At 31.0% G+C, this 22535-nt stretch overlaps 5 protein-coding genes across 11 annotated transcripts in view; 2 read left to right on the forward strand and 3 right to left on the reverse strand.

The window, feature by feature from the left end:
- LOC105148121 (uncharacterized) overlaps positions 1-1546 on the reverse strand; it is a 33297-nt gene extending 31751 nt beyond the window's left edge. The window contains exon 1 of the mRNA XM_011059631.2: positions 1388-1546. Within this exon, the coding sequence (XP_011057933.1) occupies positions 1388-1403 (16 nt within the window). The 5' untranslated portion in view covers positions 1404-1546. The remainder of the gene's footprint in view (positions 1-1387) is intronic.
- Positions 1547-3717: 2171 nt separating this feature from the next.
- Pbp45 (proximal sequence element A Pbp45) lies at positions 3718-15972 on the forward strand. 5 transcript variants are annotated; one of them, XR_015547372.1, is made up of 7 exons: positions 3721-3833; positions 3913-3990; positions 8574-8703; positions 8850-9147; positions 12270-12622; positions 13914-14094; positions 15133-15972. XR_015547372.1 is itself a non-coding variant. In XM_011059629.2 (5 exons), exons 1-5 carry the CDS (start codon positions 3969-3971, stop codon positions 14014-14016), a joined length of 906 nt encoding a protein of 301 aa, XP_011057931.1. In that variant the 5' UTR covers positions 3718-3968; the 3' UTR covers positions 14017-15092. The 5 variants fall into 5 exon arrangements, 1 of the variants encoding a protein (XP_011057931.1); XR_015547370.1 differs by having other exon boundaries at positions 3718-3990; XR_015547373.1 differs by having other exon boundaries at positions 3718-3990; positions 15449-15972.
- fest (wurstfest) lies at positions 15445-18586 on the reverse strand. The gene is made up of 6 exons (XM_011059628.2): positions 18365-18586; positions 17587-17880; positions 16960-17084; positions 16781-16898; positions 16080-16246; positions 15445-15670 (listed from the first exon to the last, which is right to left on the reverse strand). Exons 1-6 carry the CDS (start codon positions 18548-18550, stop codon positions 15445-15447), a joined length of 1116 nt encoding a protein of 371 aa, XP_011057930.1. The 5' UTR covers positions 18551-18586.
- Positions 18587-20287: 1701 nt separating this feature from the next.
- The window catches only part of LOC105148118 (putative ATP-dependent RNA helicase DDX23), a 37291-nt gene continuing 35043 nt past the window's right edge, over positions 20288-22535 (reverse strand). For both annotated transcript variants that reach the window (XR_015547369.1, XM_011059626.2), the window contains one exon: positions 20288-20931. The gene's annotated coding sequence lies outside the window, so the exon portion shown is untranslated. The remainder of the gene's footprint in view (positions 20932-22535) is intronic.
- Positions 20553-22535, forward strand: part of LOC105148131 (prostatic acid phosphatase) — a 28017-nt gene continuing 26034 nt past the window's right edge. The window contains exon 1 of one of the 2 annotated variants that reach the window (XM_011059646.2): positions 20553-20721. In XM_011059646.2, the coding sequence (XP_011057948.2) occupies positions 20553-20721 (169 nt within the window). The remainder of the gene's footprint in view (positions 20722-22535) is intronic. The other variant, XM_087413319.1, reaches the window with a different exon arrangement.

Raw genomic sequence — 22535 nt, forward strand, 5'->3', positions numbered from 1 at the left:
CAAATTCAGATACGCAGATTTACAAAGGAGGATGGATAAAATTATTGGATAAAATTATTTGGCTTAAATGATTGAACCTTTTTTATACATGTTTTCTTGTATTTCTTAATGTGCTGAATCATTTGCAAATATTCAAACTGATCTAACATGTTGAAAATCGCATTGAAATTACTTAGCACAATTTTGTCAAAATCTGATCTTTGCAATTTACAATATTTTGCTAATAATGTTTAGCTTAAACTTAACGTTTGCTTCAGCACATTAAAGAAAATAAAAAATACGCTTAAGAGAAAGATTCTCTCGTTTTAATCAATATTGACCTATTATATTGATTATTCATTGAGTAAAATAGTCAATTTTTTAGAGCAATGGAACCTTTCTTACATATGTTTTTTTGTATTTTTTGATATGCTGAATTATTTGCAAACGTTAATCTCAAGCTAAACTGATGGAAAATATTGAAAATTGTAATGTAAAGACCAGATTTTGACGAAATTGTGCTACTTTCAATGCGACTTAACTTTCAATATGTTCTCATTAAATCAGTTTGAAATAAATGTTTGCAAATAATTCACTACATCAAAATTGACAAGAAAACATGCATAAAAAAAGTTCCATCGCAGGCCAAAATCCGGTAATTTTACCAATCTTCTTTTGTGAATCAAAGTAAATGGAGAAAGATGTGAGTGTATAAAATCGAAAAATTTCATGAATACGAGAGGGATCAATAACGCAAAAATGTATATGTCATAAATTTGAAAATATTACAAAAATTAGAATTTGAAGATTCAGAAATACTGATTAAAAAATACAATGATAAAAATCGAAAGATTTACGAAAATATAATCTGAATAGAATCGACGAAAGTAATTCATAATATAAATATAAGAAATTTGTCTCTTTCATTCTTTTTTCATTCTATCTCTCTTTCTCCCTCTCTCTCGTAAGAAAGAGAATGAACAACTCTCCGGAGGCCATTTTGTATTCTCAGTGCGATGCGCGGTATTGATTTGTCCTGTCAACCCGGGCCAGATATTCGAGCGGTCCTTACCCGGCGGCCGGAGCCCAATGCACGAAGGGCAAGCGACGCCATGACTCGTTATAGGCCGTTCGCACCAGGAGTCGCATCGACGACGTCGCCTCAGGCAACGACTAGTCGTCGAGCCAAGTGACAAGTGGTGAGGTACGGCTTATCTCAACGAGCATATACGTGTGTATATGTATATGTATATGTATATACGCGTGCGTGTGTGTCATATGCGTCGTGTACTTGTGTATGAACGCGCGTCTGTCGTACGCCCGTGTGGGTGCGTGTATATTTCTCTCTTTCTCTCAGTGTACATTACACGCAACTAAGTGGTACTGCGCGATTACAGCATATAGTTACCTTTCTTGTCGGTCATTATTGCTTAAAGTTTCACAATTTTACTAAAAAAAAGAAGTACGTTATTCCTAATTAAATCACCGGATTCGAGTCTCGCAACACTGTCGACCGACGGGAACGGCTGTGACACTTGACAGACACTAGCGCCGTTTATTGAGCGTTCCTGTGGCCTGTGGCGGTGCGACAACGGACAGTCGCCGTCGCTTGCGCCCTACGTCTATTGGCCGCAAATCCGACCAATAACAGAACACTTAACTTAATGGCGTATCAATACGTATGCGCCCTGGGTATCAATCATGAAACTTTATCCCTAGGATAGAAAGTGAAAAGTGAAAATTTTAACCATTGAAGTTAAGGGAGAAATTTTTCACTTTTCATCCTAGGAAAAAAGTTTCATGATTGATACCCTGATCTTGAAGAAAAAGCTCAGCTTTTTCCTAAAACGGAAAGTCACTGGAATTCAAATGAACTGAACTAGGGTACGGTCAACGCGATGCTACAAAAGCTTTGAAGTGTTATTTTAATTGATGAATTTGTAAAATTCTTTCTTCTAATGGGGCACATCAAATGCTTCAAAGCATTTGTAGCTTTTGAGGCTTTGAACAGTCGACTAGTCATAGTGCAACTTAGGGACTCCGCACAATAAAAGGAACAGCGAACAGAGAATTTCAACCTATCAGAAATCATGTATTGTGGAATACAGTTTCTGATAGGTTGAAATTCTTATCTCTGTTCTCTGTTCCCTGTTCCTTTTATTGTGCCCCTTAAAACTAACGAGTGTGCTATTTTATTTGTGCGTTTTGGACAAATGTGTGCTGGACGTCGGATCTCTTAATCTTATAATCAATCAACAAGCTTGAAAAATTTGCCGTATGACAGAAACGCACAAATGAAATAGCGGCCTATTAAACTCAAAAATTAACAAAATGCGAAAAAAAGCGATAACGATAAAAATAACGGTATCTCTCTATTAAATAATACAATATTATACTGTATATTTTAGTGTATTTGATTTTTGATAGATTTCAATCTATCAGACTATAGAGTTTCTGATAGGTTAAAATCGTATAATGGCTTCTGCACATTGGACGCGAAAACGCTTGCCGCGTGGCAAAATGTGATGAAGTAGCCAATAAGCTTACAGCTTCTAATATATTGATTATCGCGTCTCATTTTACCGTGCGACAAGCGTTTTCGCGTCCAGTGTGCAGGAGCCAATGGGCGTGTTCAAGTCGACAAAGTGGCTAATTTGCTTGCCAAGCAAATGAATATGATTGATTATTACTTAGAGACCCAACCAATCACATTCAATCGCTCGACGAGCAGATTAGCAGCTTTGTCCGACTTGAACGCGCCCATTATTTCTATTGCTATCGCTATTCCTTTGCATTATGTACGGAGCTTTAGTCCGGATCCTAAAGGCTTGTGTCCACAATGCTAGAAATCTGGGCTCCTATTTTTGAAAAGTATCACATACGAAAAACTAGGAAAATACTACAGTACGCGTTACATATACTATAACATTTCTCTAATTTTTCGTATGTGATATTTTTCAAGAATAGGGCCCCTGAGATTTCGATCCGAGACAAAGTTACTAAATTTTGGATCGTGGACAAAGCCTAGTTTTCAGCGAGGTTTAAACCAGATCAAAATGTAAGAGCCAACCAATTACAGTCGAGCATTCTCCTGTAACAGTTCCCTGTAAGTTCTTACATTTTGATTCGGTTTAAACTCTCGGTGGAAAGTAGGCCAATATAACATTTTTTTGAACTTGTTCAGTTTATTCGATTGATCCAAATATAAATTCACTGGATCAGTTTTTATTTGCCGAATACAATCTTAATCTCAGGCCGGCGTCCCATGAGCGGAAATTTACAGCGGAACAGCGAGACCAATCACAATCGCAGAAAAGAAAACAGAGTAATGACTGCAAAGTTGTAATTGATCCTGTTCGCGTTGCATGAAATCCCCAAATCATTTTGCACTTAAAATGAGATAGATACATATTTTGCTTTGAAAAGAGAGAAAGCGAAGATATCGAATGCCAAAAGTGCAAGCAACGCGAATAGACGTATGCGCTGTTCCATTTCGCTGTAAATTTTACCAACTAAAATTAAAAAATTAAAAAATCACTAAACGCTAAGAGGCTTCGCACGATAAAAGAACAAGGAACAGAAAAAGAATTTCAACCTATCAGAAACTGTGTATTCTACAATACATGATTTCTGATAGGTTGAAATTCTTATTCTCTGTTCGCTGTTCCTTTTATTGTGCGGAGCCCCTAAGAATTTCAACCTATCAGAAACTGTGTATTCCACAATACATGATTTCTGAATTCTTATTCTCTGTTCTCTGTTCCTTGTTCCTTTTATTGTGCGGAGCTCCTAACTAATTAATTTTCTCTGCTGAATGCAGCCATTTTAAGTTCAAAAATGTTTAGAGATTTCAAGTAACGCGAACAAACCTATCATTTTTACATAAAAACACATCGATCGAGTATATATACAATATTTTTGTCATAATTTAAGGTCAGCCGGTGAGCATAGTATTCCGTAGTATTCTGTACATTTACCCATATAAAATTATGCAGTATCACAATTCGCAACGTAAGTAATGTCAAGTTAAATTGTAATATAAAATATAATATATGATATATGATAATTATACGGTTATTATAACTATTTTATTCACCACTTAAAAATATCAAGTAGATATAAATTAGGATTGGGAAGTAGAGATGAAAATGACCGAAAAGATATATAAATTTTGAATAAAATTTGATAATTATTTAGAGAATACTCATCTCCCCATAAAATCTTAATAAAAATGTACTCATTCGACGCGTATTCACCCAAAACTGTCCAAAATGAAAGAGTTTACGATACTAATAGACCCTGGGGATTAGATCGGAAATTCAAACAGAGAAAATTTAAGAATTTAACGAAAGAATCTAATAGAAAAACGCGGTCGATCTCGTGAATAGAATTATCAAGTGTTAAAGCTCGAGACTTTGGAGGTTAAGATATCTGTTATCTCTACTCTGTACAGCACACAAATTCTTTGCGTTAGCAGTGATTTGTATTTATGAAACATTGAATTTTTGTTTTTAAATTTGTGTTTTTAAAGAAGTAAATTTGTGTTTGTAAAGTAGAGAATTTGTGTAATTAAAGCAGAATACAATATATGTAATCGAGTTGAGATGACAGGTGTCGTAACCTCTAAAGTCTCGAATTTATTAATGCTTAATAATTAGATTCATAAGGTCGACCACTGCATTTTTCTGTCAGATTTTTTCGTTTTGAATAAATACGCGTCGAATGAGTACATTTTTATTAAAATTTTACGAGAGGGAGGGAGGTATTCTAAATAATTACCGTTTCAAAGATATATGGTTTAATATATATTTAATATATATTTAATAATAATATATATTTAATAATAATTATCGTTTCAGAGATACATGGCTACGCTGCCCCAAACAAAAAAAATATCCTATCCGCTTGGGATCTAACCGCTTAGAAGTTGCGTAGACAGTGTCCACTTGGAATATTTTTATTCCATGAAGACAGTAGGATATGAAAACAATCTTTTTAAAGTGGTCTTTTGCTGTCTAGGCTGCAACTTCTATGCAGTTAGATCCCAAGCGGGTAGAATATGTTATATTTTTTTTGTTTGAGGTGGCATAGCCACCCCCGAATTAACAAGCACTAGTCTATACACCCCTCTGTTTACATGATAGATTTTTTAACTTCAACAACTACAATTATAGAAGTGCGCTCCTTTGCAGAAGAGGAGAGGGATGAGAGTCACTTCGCGTGGAAGTCGAAACCCATGTGGAACAGTACAATTATAGACCTCATTTTGCCTCTGTGACAGATTTCTTAATCTCAATAGTCAACTTTAACGAAGTCGAAAGTAGTTGGAAGTCTTAGTCTTGATTAGCCAATCAGTCGTATAAGTTGGCTATTGGTCAACTTCATCGATAAGACTTATAGGACTACCGATTACTGACTCATTGTAGAATCAACACTTAATATCGATTCGCGGGGCAAAGCGATACTTTTTTCTGCCAGATTCTTTCATTTCATGCAAAAACGTGTCGAATGAGCCTAATTTTATTGATTTTTGAGAGTAGAAGCTCCTAAACTGTATAATTACCTATTTTCGATAAAATAAGCCTTTTCCGAGATCATTATATACTAGTTATCTATCGAGAAATAACTTGATCGAATCGGCGTCAAATTGACGTCGAAGTAAATAAAATTCCAAATTAAAATATTCCTCGTTTGAAAATTATTTTGATACAAAAACTTTATATGACTGAAATGACTTAGTTTTAAAGATGTCAATTGAAAAAAATTTTGCTTTTCCCAAAAATTTTGAAAACCATTCGAACTATTTTGATGAAACAAAAATTTTGTTTTAATAAAATGGTTGTGAATTAAATAATTATATTGTGTCTTATGGGAAAAAATTTTCTTTCTTCATCTTAGTAAAAATATAGAAGAGAAGGAAGTATTATACATTGTGGCCGCCCTTATCTTCACTATTATTTAGCGAATCCTAATTACTTATGGAATTATTTGTTCAGTAGCTCGCCATTACACCATGACGCTAATATACCATTACTCAATAGCCAGCATTTATTATAACGCATTTTTACTTTCAAGTATTTTGAAATGTTTCTGAAGTACATTTTAGCATTTAATTACACTTACTTCCTCATTTTTTTTAAACTTGAGCGTATTACATGAATATATGTATTTTTAAGTGTGTTTGCTACTAAACATTTTATTTGACTGTATATGTTTCGAATTATGCAAATTTAAACAATAACATGGCACATTTTGCTAATGTAGCCCTCTATGAGTATTAATTACTCACGGCCTCTTTTTTGAGGTTGTCATAATTATTAAAATAATTATTTGCTAATCGATTGTAGCTCTACTGTTAATATACAGTTTATATTACTGGACTATTTTTAGTACTGAGATTTTTAGTACTGAGCAGATGTTATGTGAATATACATACATTTAACTCTCTTTAATGTGCCTTTTAGCCAATTTGCTTATTACTGAATTAATTATTAAATATTGTAGCTTTAATTTTATCTGCTTGCAATTAATATCGATTTTTCAACTACTTTTTTTTATATTTCTGTAATCTAATAGCGTTTTTTCTTAGCTGCACTATCGCCTACCAGTGCAACACTCAGACAGTATAATGTGTTTCCGTGGCTATATAGTGTAGTGCAAATTTTATGCACGAAGTGGAGTTTTGTTACACGATCTCGAAGAGATGGTGTAGAGCCAGTGTGACATTAAAAATTTGAAAATGGAAGTCAATCGGTAGCAGAATTAAACATATAGCATGAAGTGTATACCATAGTGTATGTACACTTTTGTAGTGCAGCACTGACACGCAACTGTAGCTAATTTTATTGATAATACAGACGTATAGTGCTCACTGATTTTGAAAACGTCGATGGGTCCTATATCTTGAGAAAATCATTCGGTTTTCTTACAATCGGGCATTTATAATATATATCTATTATATATCTAATTACAAAAGTAAAAATAAAACGAGCGTTTGCCTACTATGCATATTCGTTTTCAGGGAAAGCCCCCCTCTTCAGGAAGGGGACTTATTTAGATTTGTTTGTACTTATTAGGCAGGCCAAAACAGCCGGGAATTATTTTCTATCAGCCTGCACGTTTTAAGGTCTTGTTTTAAGGTCTTATCAATTTTGCGAATATCGCCACAATATTTGAACTGAGTATTCTTGAAATGTGAAACTTTAAGAAAATGTAAAAAATTTTTTTTTTCTACCCAATTCAAGCGAAATTCTCCCTTCTTATAATATATAAGATAAATAGATTGATTAATATGTTGATAGACATATACGAGTAATCTGAAAAGTTTTGAACATGAAAATGACATTACTTGTCAAAACCCATTCTGGTACTACAATCGCACATGTTTTAAAAAATACCTGCGAAAATTGTAGCCATTTTGAACACTCAGTTGTTGTTTGACAATCATTTGTGCCAATCGATGTCAAGTGTTTTTGTTTGATGAAAATCTCTATCATCCGAGCCAAACTTTGAGCCTAGGAAACAGAAAAAAGTCGTTGCCAGATCTGGTGAGTGTTCAATCAATTCGAACTGCAATTCGTAAATTTTTGTTATGCCGATATTCGATTTTTTTCATTTTTACAAAAACATTGATTTATTAAACAACTGAGCGTTCAAAGTAATTTCAATTTTCACAATTATTTTTTAAAAGATATACGGATTGTAGTACAAAATTTTGACGAATAATGTCATCTTCATGTTATAAGGCTCAAAACTTTTTAGACGACCTATGTAAATCTAGGTAAATCTATGTAAATCTAGATAATTAATAATTAAATTAAGTATTATGAAGTTAAAATTGTATCTAGTGGCAGAAAAGCCAATCTTGTCCAAGGGGACAAGATTTTTTTTGAAATTTTATAAAGAAAGACGACGACAACGACGACGACGAACGACATATCTGAATGATATAAATCGGGCAGAAAAATGCGCAATATATTTATGTTTACGCATCAAGTGTACTTATGAATATGATCTCATTTTGTAAAAATCTATTTTCTTCTTCAATACATTTTTTCATAATATCAATTTATTTGAACAAAATAATTTTTTGTTATATAAACGTTCTCCTTCCTGTAAAGGATACGCTGTAGTGTCTCTTTCATGACATTTTAGTGTCTCTTTTATGATAAAATAAAAAAATTTTATTTTAATGTACTAAATTTCAAAAATATACTTGACGAGAGACACTACTCCTTATTATATAATTTCATTTTAAAAAAATGGAGGTCACCTTCATATCTTTTTAACCTCCGCCTAGAAAAAAATAACGTAATCAAAATACGTTGCTCCTTGTTTCATTTTCATCTGAAACATTTTTTCATATATATATATTATATATACATATATATATGTATATATATATGTATATGTATATATATATATATAATATATATAATAAAAAATAAATATTCAAGATTTTTTTTTCCATTTTAAATGGACCATCCTGTATATTGATATGTACAATTTATATAAAGCAATAGGAAAATCTTTTTATAAATTGAAAATATTTTTGTAAGTAATAATTATACTGTTTAATATTTGTCTCTTAATAGAGAAGCGCTTAATGGAGGCTTTTCGCACTGATTGCCAGACGCTAATAACGCGCTTCGAATTGTCTTATAATACTCACTTTCAAAACTTCTGTGAGATCTGGAAAGAAATGCAATTTGGTTTGGTTTTTGCGTATGTACTTTGTTTTTTTATTAAAATTTTATTTCAAAATATTAATAACGGGTTTTTTTTAAACTTCTCTGTAAAGTATCAGAAAATCAGTTTACACAGATTTCAATTTTGCAAAAATTTTTAAACAAAAGTTTTCAAATTTACAGTTATCATCCTTCGGAAGCAGCTTTAACGACATTTTGTGAAGATGCCCTTTGCATAATAAAGCAATTTCTGGTAAATGCATCCAGTTTAAAGGAACGTATAGGGGCTCTGTATCTTACATATGGAGTTTACTATAAAATGCCAATAAAACAACTAAAGATCAGAATGACTCTATCAGATTGGAGTTGCTTAATGGAGTTGCACAGTCAAATAAAACAGGAGGAATATCATGATGCTAACTATATCTTATGCAAAATGATTGTTGATCGTATATTTATTCATTGCATTAGTGACAGAGAGGTATATTTTATTCTGAATTAAAAATACTTTTTCTAAATCACAGATATTAATATAACTATAGATAAAACGTTAGAATGTTTTTGACTTTCAGTATTTAAAGTGTGAATGTTTAAAAGTATCGGACAAGTGAGAGTAGCTCTGCAGTAATTGTTGCAGTAATCTTTTTTACAAAATGTTCATGTAATGCTTACATAGAGTTCGAACGTTTCAGCTCACTTCGAGCCATCATCAGCGATGTACAAACATAATTTAGTGGTCAAAAAACATTTGATTCTATTAATGTGTGCAACGGATGCAGCTTTAAATTATCAGGTTTAAGATTGTGATCTTCAAAATTAGTTCAATTTCCGTTGCAGACAAGAATGTAGTTATAAATTATGTAAAGGTCGGAGTTGTCTTAATGAGTGTTCTTGGTCTTGAGGAGGTCTTGAGGAGTGTTCTTTACGGATGTTTAAACATTTATCTTTTACTACGTATAGATATGTAATTACATATTCGAACTCTATGTAAGCATTACACGAAATACATGAACATTTTGTAAAAAAAATTATGCAACAATTACTGCGGAGCTATTCTCACTTGCCCGATATTTTTAAACATTCACACTTTATAGACAAAACTTCTCAATAATTAAAAATTTAGTTAACAGTACTTAGTAAAGAGCATGAAAGAAAAAAGAGAAATAAGGTAAATGTCTCATTAACCGGACGTTTAAGATTATCATAAATAATACAATTTATAATATTAGAAAAGTTTTTGATATAAATACTTGTATTCATTTGAAAACTCAAGACTCTCTTGAGCAAGGAAAAATTATTTGAATCCACTTATAACAATTATTAATTAAAATATTTAAATAAGTAATAGAATGTGTCAATGTATCAATGGCCGAACAGCTGGTCACTGACAATGAGACGTAATTGTTCCAGTGTCCGATCACAATTAGAAAACTATGCTGACGAGAAGTATTAATATAAATAGATGTTTAATGACAAAAGACAATTAATTATGCATTTTAAGGGATACCGCGTCGATAATCTTGATATATATTATCAAGGTCATGACTCTGATTGACCTCCAACAGGTTTTAGGTGGTGGTCTTCGTTATAAAAAGTTATTAAAGTTACAAAAAAGTTTGAAAAATGCAAAAAAATTCTGTTTCATATAGTAGAAAAAAGACACCATTTTTCGAATTTTTTTGTTAATAATTTTTTAACGAAGGACGACCGCTACCTAAAATCTGTTACAAATTACTCAGGATCATAACCTTGATAATATATGTCAAAGTCAAGGTCATCAGCGCGATGTCCTTTAAAGTGCATAATTTACCCAAAAAAACGACTAATTCATCAAATTGATCTTTAAGGTAACAAGCATTTAAGGCTAATATTAATTTAAATAAATAAAGTTTCGTGTAATTGTCCGGACATAGGTATTGTCCGGTTCCAGAGAGTGACTGGACATGTACCTATGTCGGGACATTTACACAACTTTATTTAAGTTAATATTCATCTCAAATACGCTTTTTAAAACATAATATTATAATTTAATTGTAATCTTTAAATGCAATTAAATTATAATACAATTAAATAATAATAAAAAAAGCATTTAAGATTAACAATAATAAATTTTGTGTAAGTGTCCGGACATAGGTACATGTTCAGTCACTGGGACATTTATCTTAATGAAGTTTAGAGAAATTTTATTAGAATTTCAAACAAAATTTGATAGAATTCAATTAAAAGTGCAAATAGAAAGCATTTGTGAATTAATTTTAAATAAATGTTATACATTAATTTACGAGTTAATGAAGTTTTTTTTTAGAAATCGCAGATACATAAAATTTAAGAAAATTTGCAACAGATAAAAAAACTGCAACAGATGAAAATTATTTATTTTATTCTCATAGAACTCTATGAATTTTTTCAGAATTTTTTATCAACTTTTTACTGCATTTTCTCATTTTTTTTATCAACATGAGAAAATACGATATTAAAAAATCTGAAAAAATTCTAAAAAAATTCTTAAAGCTTTATGAGAAGAAAATAAAATTTTTACAAACAATGTTTGTCTCTTGCAGTTTTTCTGTTGATAGTATTTGAGTAGAAAATCATTAAAGACTAATTTTCGGCAATTTTTAGCAATTAATATCTTGTTAACTATTGCGAAAATTGCAAAATGGTAAACTTTCCTTCTAAATTTAGTCCGCTCTATATGTTCACGAATTCCGCCAGAACAATTATCGACATCCTGTATATGTTGTGTGTTAATAACACATGACATGCTAACTTTTCTGAAGAAAGAAAGTAGTTTCAATTCCGTAGATTTTTAAGCGTTGAAAATATTGCCCTTAGAATTTGTCTATTATACAATGTTTTTGAGAAAAAAAGAAGATTTAAAAGGGGAAGTTTTAAAAGTTTTAAATACATTTTTAGTGATTTTTGAAAAATCATAGCCGATTTTGACGTGCTAGAAAATTCTAAAAAACTTTAAGTAAAAATTTAAACATTGTACTTAAACCAAATATTTCCATTATTACGAAACTAATTACCTACGTCGTGCAGTAATGTGTATTTGTAGTATTGTGCTCGTGTGTGCACATCCATCATTGCATGTTAGGATGAAAATTGGAAAACTTAACAGCAGAAGAGACCATTAATGACTGTTTAAATTATTTCTAAGTTATAATGAAGCTAATATAAAAACTAATATAAATACCTATTATAAATAATTATTTATAACATATTCTATTATAATTTTCTCTCTTAAAAGTAATTTGACAGTAATTAACGGTAAATTTATTGGATAAAGTACAATCTCTTCTGCTGTTAAATTTTCGGACTTTCGCACTTTAACATGCAGTGCAGATGGGTGGGCATACACGCGCATACAAATACACGTTGCTATTTTTCTAAAAAATGTGACGTGATAGGTAAATTTTAAGGACAGCATCGTTTTCAGCGCAAAAATCTACGAGAAATCTCTTCTTCAGGAAACTTTTAGCATGTCGATGAGTATAAGTATTGAAATAGCGATTCGTAAAATTTTTTACGAGAGAAAAACCTTATTTATATTTATTAAAAATTATGTTTTTAACATGAGAGCATTTTTTTTGCTCACAGTATGGTATCGAGAGACATTTCTATGAAAAGCAAGAACAGCCCAAGCTGGATGTTAATTTGATGCCAGAAATTAAAGAATTAGCGGCACCAGAGAAGTTGTTATCGACTATTAGCAAGCTAAGTAAGGTCTATGAAGAAAAGAAGCGTACTTTGTACGATGCGGAAGGAGATTCTAGCTTGCAACTTTATGATGCTAGCATAGCAGACAATATTGTTGATAACATTCGTACAATACAGTCGGAAAGTAGAATATTTGTTAAATCATTCGATGTGAAAAACCCTAGTAGTAGTAAGCCATCAACAGCATCAGCAGCAGCGGCATTGACCGAAACTGTTCAGAAAGGTCAAAAACGGTAAGTAATTTCTTGAGGCTCGTGACTATTCACGCGGTCATTTGGATTGTGACGTCAAAAACAGGAAAAATATATGAAAATTCTTGCTTTTTAATAAAGGAACATTTGCAATTCATATTATAGAATATATTTATAAAATATTCCGAAATTTATGTTTTAATAATCAATAAATAACTATATATTTGAATTATCTAACCGGAAAACGAAATAAATTATATAATAGCTGTCGCTTTGAGATAATACGTTTTATTCTATTGCGAGATAAAAAGAGAGTTTTGGTATATTTTATAAATATACCGTATCAGATGCAAATATTATTGAAAAATACAATATTTCTATTTTAATATATTTTGCAAGAATTTTCATTATGTGTTTTCTCATTTCTGATATCTTCTAAAGATATTTTATGGTCAATAGCTTTAATTCGATGAAAGTGACACAAGTTCGCAAAAATAATGATTTCATAAAAGATACATCAAAATCCTGATAAAAAAATTTCGCTGAAATTATTCCACATTATAGAACACTTTTCAGAAAAATTTTAGTTTAATTTTAGCGATTTTTTTAGCTGAAAAATTCATTTTCAGCAAAATTTTAGAGAAGTTTCAGCAAAAATTTCAGAGAAATTTCAATAAAATTTCAAAAAAATTTCAGTTCAATTTGAGCGATTTTTCACTTTCAGTGAAATTTCAGCAAACTTTCAACAATTTCGCTGAAATGTTCCAAAACGTGAAATAATTTCATGGTTTTCATCAAAATTTTTTCACTAGGGAAATATAAAATAAAAATTACAAAAATTAAAAGATTCAACTTTTTACACAAGTTTTGAGAAATATGAAGAAAAAGTTTTCAAATTAGGACTTTTAAAGTAATTTATAATAAATTATATCCCTTTTATAATGAAATGAATGAATTTTCATCGTATAAAAATTACTCTTTCTATTGTCATAATCTTATGTATTACCAACTTACTAATTTTTTAAATTCTTTTTCGTATTGTTAAAAAAAATAATTGCTTTACTTAGCGATCTAAGATATGTAATTGTAACTGCGTTCCGTTATTTACTGTGAGCACTGAAAATGTATGATATGCGTAATGTGCATTATAGATTTTTAGTACTTACAATGAATAACGAAACGCAGCCTGTATAAGTGAACGTTTTTTGTAATTTTATTTTAAAGATGTGCAATTTTTTTATTATATACTTAAAGAGGGACCTATTCACCTTGATTTTAAACTAAATAAAAAAATATTAAAAGTTGAAGCATTGTAATGATAATTTTTCTGCAGTATCAGAGTTCGCAAAAATCAGGTCTTATCCAAGATAGGCCGAGCATTTGAAAAAGGACTACAATCTGAAGAAGAATCGGAAACGGAGCAAGAAGATACGTGAACTCAGCGCTGCTTTATAAAAGCTGCAAAAAATTATAACTCAAGAATTAATTCAAATATCAATTTCAATGTAAATAAGGTGAGAGATTTAAAAATTATAGACTTTTGTTTATAGTCCATGGTTCAACTGAGTTCAATTAAAATTTACACTATGTAATCACAAAGGATGAAATTCTGTAATTATGATCTTAATAAGCTCAAAGATGACCCTACACGGTCAATAATACTGTCAGTACTAACAAATACTAACAATATTACTGACCGTGTGTTGTTGATTTTATTGACATAGAATACTGACGGTAATCTGAATTTTCGAGCATTAATATTGCTTTATTAGGATCCAAGTCATAATATGTCACAATGTAATAGATAATGTAAAACAAAAGTGAAATATATAGAGATGCACCGGATCGTAAAAGTATCGGATAACGGATATCGGATATCCGAAAAGGCAATTTCTTCGAGTCGGATATCCGATATTTTCTGGATATTCGACCGGTTCCGAGAAACTAAAAGAGCCTATATGGAAAAAGATAGTAATTTTGCAACAATGTATCAGATATTATAGTATGAATATGCATATCTATTTTTAGAACATTTGTATAAGAAAAAAATCAACAATTTAATGATATCAAAGGACCCCGCACAAATCTTATGGAAATTGAATTTTGGTCGAATTGTCTGAAAATTTGATATGTTCTAGATCTCGTGATAAGAAGATCCTTTACTTTTCAGATATCCGGTACATCCCTATATATCCCTAGTCAATAATACTGATCATGTAAGGTTGTAAAAATATTGATGCGTACTGTCAATATTACTGATTCAATATTCAGTACTATTGACCGTGTAGGATCACCTTAAAACTTTGCGATAACTTCGTGATATTTTTCTTCCCGAGATGTAACACAGATAATCAAACAAAATAACCAAAAAGATGAATGTTAGTATGAATGTTAATGTATATACTAAGAAAATAAGTACTTATATTTTCTATACATTCTTCAAATATAATGTTTTATTGTAAAGACATATGTCACGATTATAATAATTAAAAGTTAATTTTGCATAATAAAATGCTCGATTCATTCAAAATCATTTATTGAACATTTTGCAGGATCAAATCAGCCTCGGATAGATAAGACAATTCAATTAAATTACTAAACTCTAGTAAAATGAGATTTGAGTAAATCTCTAAACGTAGAAGCGCGAGCATAATTAAAGTGTTTAATGTTGTGGTCTATGTGTATTCTCGTTTAAGACCTCGACGAAAGTGATCCATAACTTTCATTAAACATTTGAAATCAAATTGTCACAATACACCAAGTTATGCTTGGACCGTTTGACAATCTAAGATGATTATATTCATCGATGTTCGTTCATAGATAGATAAACCCTAAGCGAGAAGACATTTTACGGAGCTTTTGTTCTAGTAGACCTTCAATTGATTGTTGTCATCAAAGCCAGCGCTGTGACCTGCATTTCTCACGATAAAGCTAGTACCATCGTAATGCATGCGACGCTCACCACGACGTACAAACAGATGAGACGTTTGTCCTAAGGACGCAGTACAATGCAGGAAGGGCGTCGTCAATGAAGCCGTACCATTGCTAGGGGATGTACGTAGTTGATACTTATTGCTATTTCGTGCAATCCTATTATGAAAAAAGGATTAAAGATACATCAAAAATAATTTAAGACTATATTAAGAGTATATTAAGTAACAAAAAATTATAAGTTATTGTATCTCTTTAATATATAATCCGTTCATTATGGAAAAACAATAATATTTTTCCCAGTACATATGTATTTCAATTTAGGAGTCTACAAATTGACATGTATAAATCTTTAGGATAAAATCTTTAGGATAAAAAATAGAAATAAGATACTTTCTATGGAGACATAATTCTCCTTAATTATACAATAATAAAATTTAACATCAAATGTTTTGATCAAATTAATATTTTTAATTTCATTTATTAATTTTTCTTTAACGGATTTTTTTCTGATTTTTTTATTTTTAAATTTGTGATTTAAATTCGTCAGTTAGGCTTTAATTGTTACCTGACAAGACCATCGGGAGTCTGGGATACTCGGACGTTGTTAATAATCCAATTTTCAACACCTTCATCTGTTTGCCAATATTGAGATGTACTAAGATGTGCCGCAACTTCCTGCAAACATGCTGGTCCATGTCGAGAGCCCGAATAGAAGACACTCAATGAAAAATCCTACGAATTATTAGTAAAGAATTGTAATAAATTTATTATATTCTTTATGAAACTTTATTTTAGAATTTCTATTTGTATAGTTATTGAGATAATAATTTAAAACATTTTGTCTTAACCACTTTATGTCACCACTGATTTGAATCAACATTAGTCAATGAATTAATAGGACATTTTTATAAAAAGAATGATTTTAGTTTCATAAAATTAATTTTACGTGTTTTATGAGTAATGATTTTTTTAAAAATAAAAATAATTAAATTAATGAATAATTTTTGATCGAAAGGAATGATGTAAGATTGTCGATCTGAAATTTTTGAGAAATGCTCATTTAACAAAGCTTATACAATTAAAAATATAAAAAAACCAAGAAACTGAATTACTTAAAATAGAAAAAAGAAAAAAATGAATTTAAACTACAAGTCTAAGAATAATATGAGTGCGATTTGAATTTGGAAATAAAACAATATTTTGAACTGGTAAGTGAACTGGTCCGTGAACGTAAAATAAATCTCTGCTCTATCTGGCTCGTTCTACCTGGCTCATATCCGAGAAGGAATCCGTTGTTGTTCTGGTACCAGCCGTGTCCACCAGGTAAACAAGCGCACATTGCTCTGATGTGAAACTGACTCCCTTGTACCACATCTTTGCGTATCTGTTAAAACAAGCCGTTCAGTATTAATTAGTAATCACGTAATGATAACACTTGAACTAACTTATTATTGCCATGCGTGTCATGAGCGACGATCTCCACACGGGAACCATACTGATATATTCTGCCATTGGGATGCAGCAACGCGGCAGCAGCTCCGGAACTGCTTAGCGACAGGACAATATTATTCTACAAAAATGAAAAACAGGATGTAGCTCTGAATTTCCGGACTTGTGAACAGATCCTCCATTTCATGAATGTCAAAACTTTACATAATAGTTCCGTATTATTAAAAGAAAACTTTTTTTTAACATTAATTCTTTTTTAATTAAAATTATTATTGTTTTTTAATTAATATTTTTTATATGACTTTATTTAAGTATTTTATTGAATATTTTGTATCTAATTTTTTATACATTTATCAGAAACGAGATGTAAATTTGGATTCGTATATTAATTACATCCTCTATTTCATAAATCTCAAAATCTTACACTGCAACTCCGTATGATTAAGAGAAAAATCTTCAATATTAATTATTTCTTAAATAAAATTTTTTTTTAATGTATCTCATTTTTAATATAACTTCAAATGTTTTGTCAAATATTTTTTTATATATCTTCGTTTAAATACTTTATTTTATTATTATATAAATAATATTACGAAAATAAGAAAACATTTTTGGACAGTTACCTTGAAGTTAATGACTCTGACTGCACGGTCAATGGTCATGTCCACTCGTATCCTGTTGTGCAACCTCAACGATATGGTACCATGAGGAGTTGCGACGACACCTCCGACGTCAGCGTCATGTTCTCTCCAGTTCTCCGTGTAAATGGAAGCTTCTTCGGCTGCATAATAAGGTCCACCGATCGACTTTCTAGCTTGCCGCCAAATCGTCGCCGATCCGGAGTACGCAGTTGCCCCACTTAAACCGTTCCACTGTTCGGCTGGAGGTTCGAAATACTTGGACAGATCGCTATATCGCTATAAGATCATCCGGAAGAAGCTTATAGAAGTCATTATAATAAATTTCTATAACGGTATATCTTAAAATTTTATAATATCTTGAGCAATTATGCTTTCAATATTCCAAAAATTTTGGAAAGAATTTTCTTTTGTTTTTCTTTTATTTATCTTAACATGCAACTATTGTAATAGAATTTTTATCGGTACTATATATGTGATGATAGATGTGATTATAAAATATATATGAGATAGATTTTTATAAGAAACTTGGTAGTACTTCTTTTTTTACAGTTATATGTATATTTTCTTTAGTTTTTTATTAGTTTTATTTTGACTAATCTTTAATTATTTTTCTAAAGTATACGATCTAAATAAGCAAAATCACTTAATTTTTATTTCAATATTTTTGTTAATACTTGGAAGTCTCATATACGACCTATGTTTAAAAGTTACAGATACAATAGATTAGGAATGAAGAATAAAGTTCAAGGATTGGATGTACTTGAAAATTAGGATCCTCGGGCTGAGAATGATAATTGTGCGAAGTATAAAGAGATCGAGGTCGCATGGCTGTGGTCGAGCTCGTTTGGTTCTGTATTGTTACGGAGTAAGATGGTGTTGTTTGCATGGCTGGCAGGACGAAAGACTTATGTATCTCTTTTCGGAATTCGGTGCAAGTATTTGCCATTTCCTTTGCCTCAAAAGATATATAAATCAATATTTCTTTATTTCATTTTTCTTGAATGAAAATAGTACGACTGCTTTTAAAGAAAAAAATTTCGGAAAGATTTTGAGAGTGGGGAAAAAAGTTAAATTTTGAAATTGTTGGAGCCTTAAATTTTTTCGTTTATAAAATATTACGATTCAAATCTAATTGTCTGATAAATCCGAGCTCCTCTCTTTCCTCCAGTTTAAATTTTTATAGACATTTTAATCAATGCATTTTTTGGGCTTTCGAGTAGTTAAATTCTGCTAAATTATTGAAACAAAGAAAATTATATGATTGTATTACAACAAATTGCAAATAAAATTATAAATGGCAAGAAATACAAAAGGAGAAACCTCGCGTCAAATGCGAGAAACACACTTTGGAATCGCCTGCGGCGGCGACGGCGGCGGCAGCGTTCTTCGATTTCTTGCGCCGGGATTTCCGGTACTTGGTGACCGCTGCCTGGTCGGCTTCGCTTGTGTGATCCACGATTGAAGCGATTTCGGATTCCGTGGGACTAACGGTTAGATCGTGTTTCAGCGCTGTGGCTATTCGCTCGCGTCAGCTCCACTTCAAGCGGAAATTCGCACAGGCGAAATGACGCTGCGCTGACAAACGAACATCTGTCGCCCTGGCAATTCATCGGAAGACAATAGATGATCCATTCACGACGAATTTGGAAGCCGTGGCCAACGTAGATTTGCTTACGTGATAATAATCAGTAAAAAAAAGTAAAAATTCAATCAGTGTAATTTTCAGAATTGTACAAGATTCAAGTCTTATATGATATATTATGAAATTTCATGATCGAATCTTTATTTTAATTTCGAATATTGAAAGAATAGATTTCTATTTATTTTTTTATGGCTTAATTGGTTTTTTTATTTGCTGTTTAACTTATTATAATTAGACCTTAACTTGAGGTTTTATCCATTGGGCTTCATCTTTGATAATGTTATAAAGTGAAGCTCAAGTTTAATCACAAGTTAATCACCTTGATAGCAAAATATTAAGACCAAATTGGCAACAAAAACTCGATCAAATTTTTAACTACAGAACCATTATAGCCATCTGTGTCCGCATTTGGCTATGGATTTGTCGATAAAACTTGCTGACAAGCTATGGCAGCAAATTGGTGGTAGAAATCGAGCAGTTTGTTTAAATCAGGTTGTATTCTCAATAGTCTCAATCTGTTTTCAATCTGTCATCAGATTATGCAGGACTTTGTTCGGTTTCTGCTACTAATCTGCTGGCATAGTATGTCTAACAGACTATCATATTTCTGACAACAATTTGCTGACAATCAGATAATACAAGCAATGTATTATAATATATGATATAATACATACAATTTATTGTCTTTCTGCAATAAAAATTAATTGATAGCAGGCCCTGTTCAAAATCTGTCTCCGCAGGTTTTGCTGTTAGGGCAGTAAAGAAAAAATCGAACCTACGAGTATTTAGGATATTTGAATATTCTCAAGGTAAAAAAAATTTTACACATATATAATCAAACATGTATAAGTACATATATATTATATTATACATATATCATATACAGTTCTGGACACTGTGTTACACTTTTTTTTCAGAATAAAAATTTTCATTATGTGATCCACTATCTATGGATGCGTGTAATAAATAAGCTGTTATAACAGCTGTCAAAATGATACGGAATCGAAGCATGGTAAATAATAAAAAAAGTAAGTCAAATGAACAATTTCAATTATTAAGTTTATTAACATTTTCAATGCGTTAAAAATTAATATAAGATAATATAATAAACTAACGTGTAATATATAATAAAATTATACATATACAGGGCGGACGATTTTAATTTATCCAATCGATTTTCTCAAAATCTGTAAATTTAAAGGCTCATCTAAACGACAAGATGTAACACGATGTAAGGGCGCAGACGCAGTCGCAAGAGGATTATTCCCAGTCATAACGGCGTTGCGCAATTGCGCAATGGAAATAAATGAATTTTATTTCCAATGTCTGCGCCCACGTCATGCAAGCTGTTTTCACTGATTTTATCATGGTTATTTACACGGTTTGGATCATTGAAAATATGGATGAGGAATTATTAATTCCAAAACACTATCATGTGTCCTGGCGGTCGATTGTGGATTTTAAAAATTACAAAAGTGAGTAAATTCACTAAAGTATTCATAATTTAATTGGTCAATACTTAATAACCTAATAATGACGAAGGTAATAATCAATCATTAACGTATCAGAAGAATGTGAGATATACATAATGTTGTGTAGCAATATCTTCTTTATTAGAGTTTGTGCATCTTGGAGCACTGCACCTGGCAGGCATTTTATAATGTGCACAAATCCTGTTCAGATATCTGAAATATAAAAATTCGTAGTTTTATTTTATATATATATATATGTACAATAGAGGAAGGTATATATTTTAAAGATTAATAATATGTATCACTTTATCAATTGTAAAATTGAGAAGAAAAGCAGCACAAGGTGATAGGCGTACTGCTTTTGCAGTCATCTAACCTAAACGGCATACCATCATTCTACGGAGCTTGATTATCAGATCCAATCCAGAAGAGATCGGGTCACGTGATGCACTTTGTGAGACTCTCTAGTCACGCCTTTACGCCTTGTCATGTAGATTGTTTTAAAACAATAATATTTTAAACAAAAGTTTTATGGCTTTAAGGGGGAAAGAAGTTGACCTTGAGAAGATGTCCTTAAGATTAGGTCAAGATTATTAAAAATTTTTTTAATAGAGCCTATTTTTTATTGCATATTCTTACAGCTTATTTTTAATTTCCAAAACACTATAACAATGTTATTTTTTATTAAATATTTTTCAAATCATGATTCTAGAAGTTTACTGGACCGTCAACATTTACATTATCCAAGGTGTCCGATTGATAGCTGAAACTTTTTGAATATTGTTCATAATCATTACCTTGCCATCGTATGTCAAAGTTAAGTCATTTTTGTATAAAAATAAAAATAATAAGAACAATCCAGTGAGAAGTGACAATAGAATCGACATCAAATCGATCGGATCATCAAATTCGACATCGATTTGACATCGATCCTATTGTCATTTCTCACTGGGAGTAGATATATAATGTCAAGGTCATGATTCTGAACATTTCAAAAGGTTTTAGCCATCAGTCATACACCTTGGATAACACAAATATATACCAGAGGCTGTAAAGTCTTAATAACTTGGAAAATACTTACAAAAAATAATATTGTTATAGTGTGTTGAAAAGGTCTTAAAGTCAACTACAATGTAGTAAGAAATGAGAGATTTCATTTAAAAAAATTGTAAGTAATTTAAACCTGACCTTAAGAATATTTTTTCAAGATGAACTAAAGTCACCAACTTCTTTTCCCTTTGAAGAGAAAAGTCAAATATAAGCGAGAATTGACAAAGGCTATGGTCAAAGTTTTGCTACAAATGCTTTGAAGCATTTGATGGACCAAAAGAAGAAAGAATTATACAAATTGACCAATTAAAAAATGCTTCAAGCTTGAGACGCCATGTTACACTAAGAAATGGTAAAAAAATATATCAATTTTGAAATTTTTAGTCGTTTTCAGCATAAACTCCACTTCACAAACACGTATTAATGCGTATACTTTAAAATCCTGGAAAAGAATTTTCAAATCTGTGAAAGAGAAAAAAATATTGTTATATAAAAATTAGATGATTTAGTCAGTAATATAGACGGCTTTAGGATCTCTTTAAGCGTTAACGACTATTGAGATTAGGAAATTGTCACAGCCACAAAATACTGCATTGCGGTCACATGTTTAATATTAATTAGTTCCTAAAAATAATTCTCTCCTTTAATTACACAAATCTCTGCTGTACAAATACAAAATCGGTGCTTTAAAAACAGATTCTTTGTTCTACAATAAATTCTCTGATTTACAAACAAAAAATCAGTGCTTTAAAAATAAATTCTCTGTT

This window comes from Acromyrmex echinatior, chromosome 14 (assembly GCF_024713525.1).
Source record: "Acromyrmex echinatior isolate Ae372 chromosome 14, ASM2471352v2, whole genome shotgun sequence".
NCBI lineage: Eukaryota > Metazoa > Arthropoda > Insecta > Hymenoptera > Formicidae > Acromyrmex > Acromyrmex echinatior.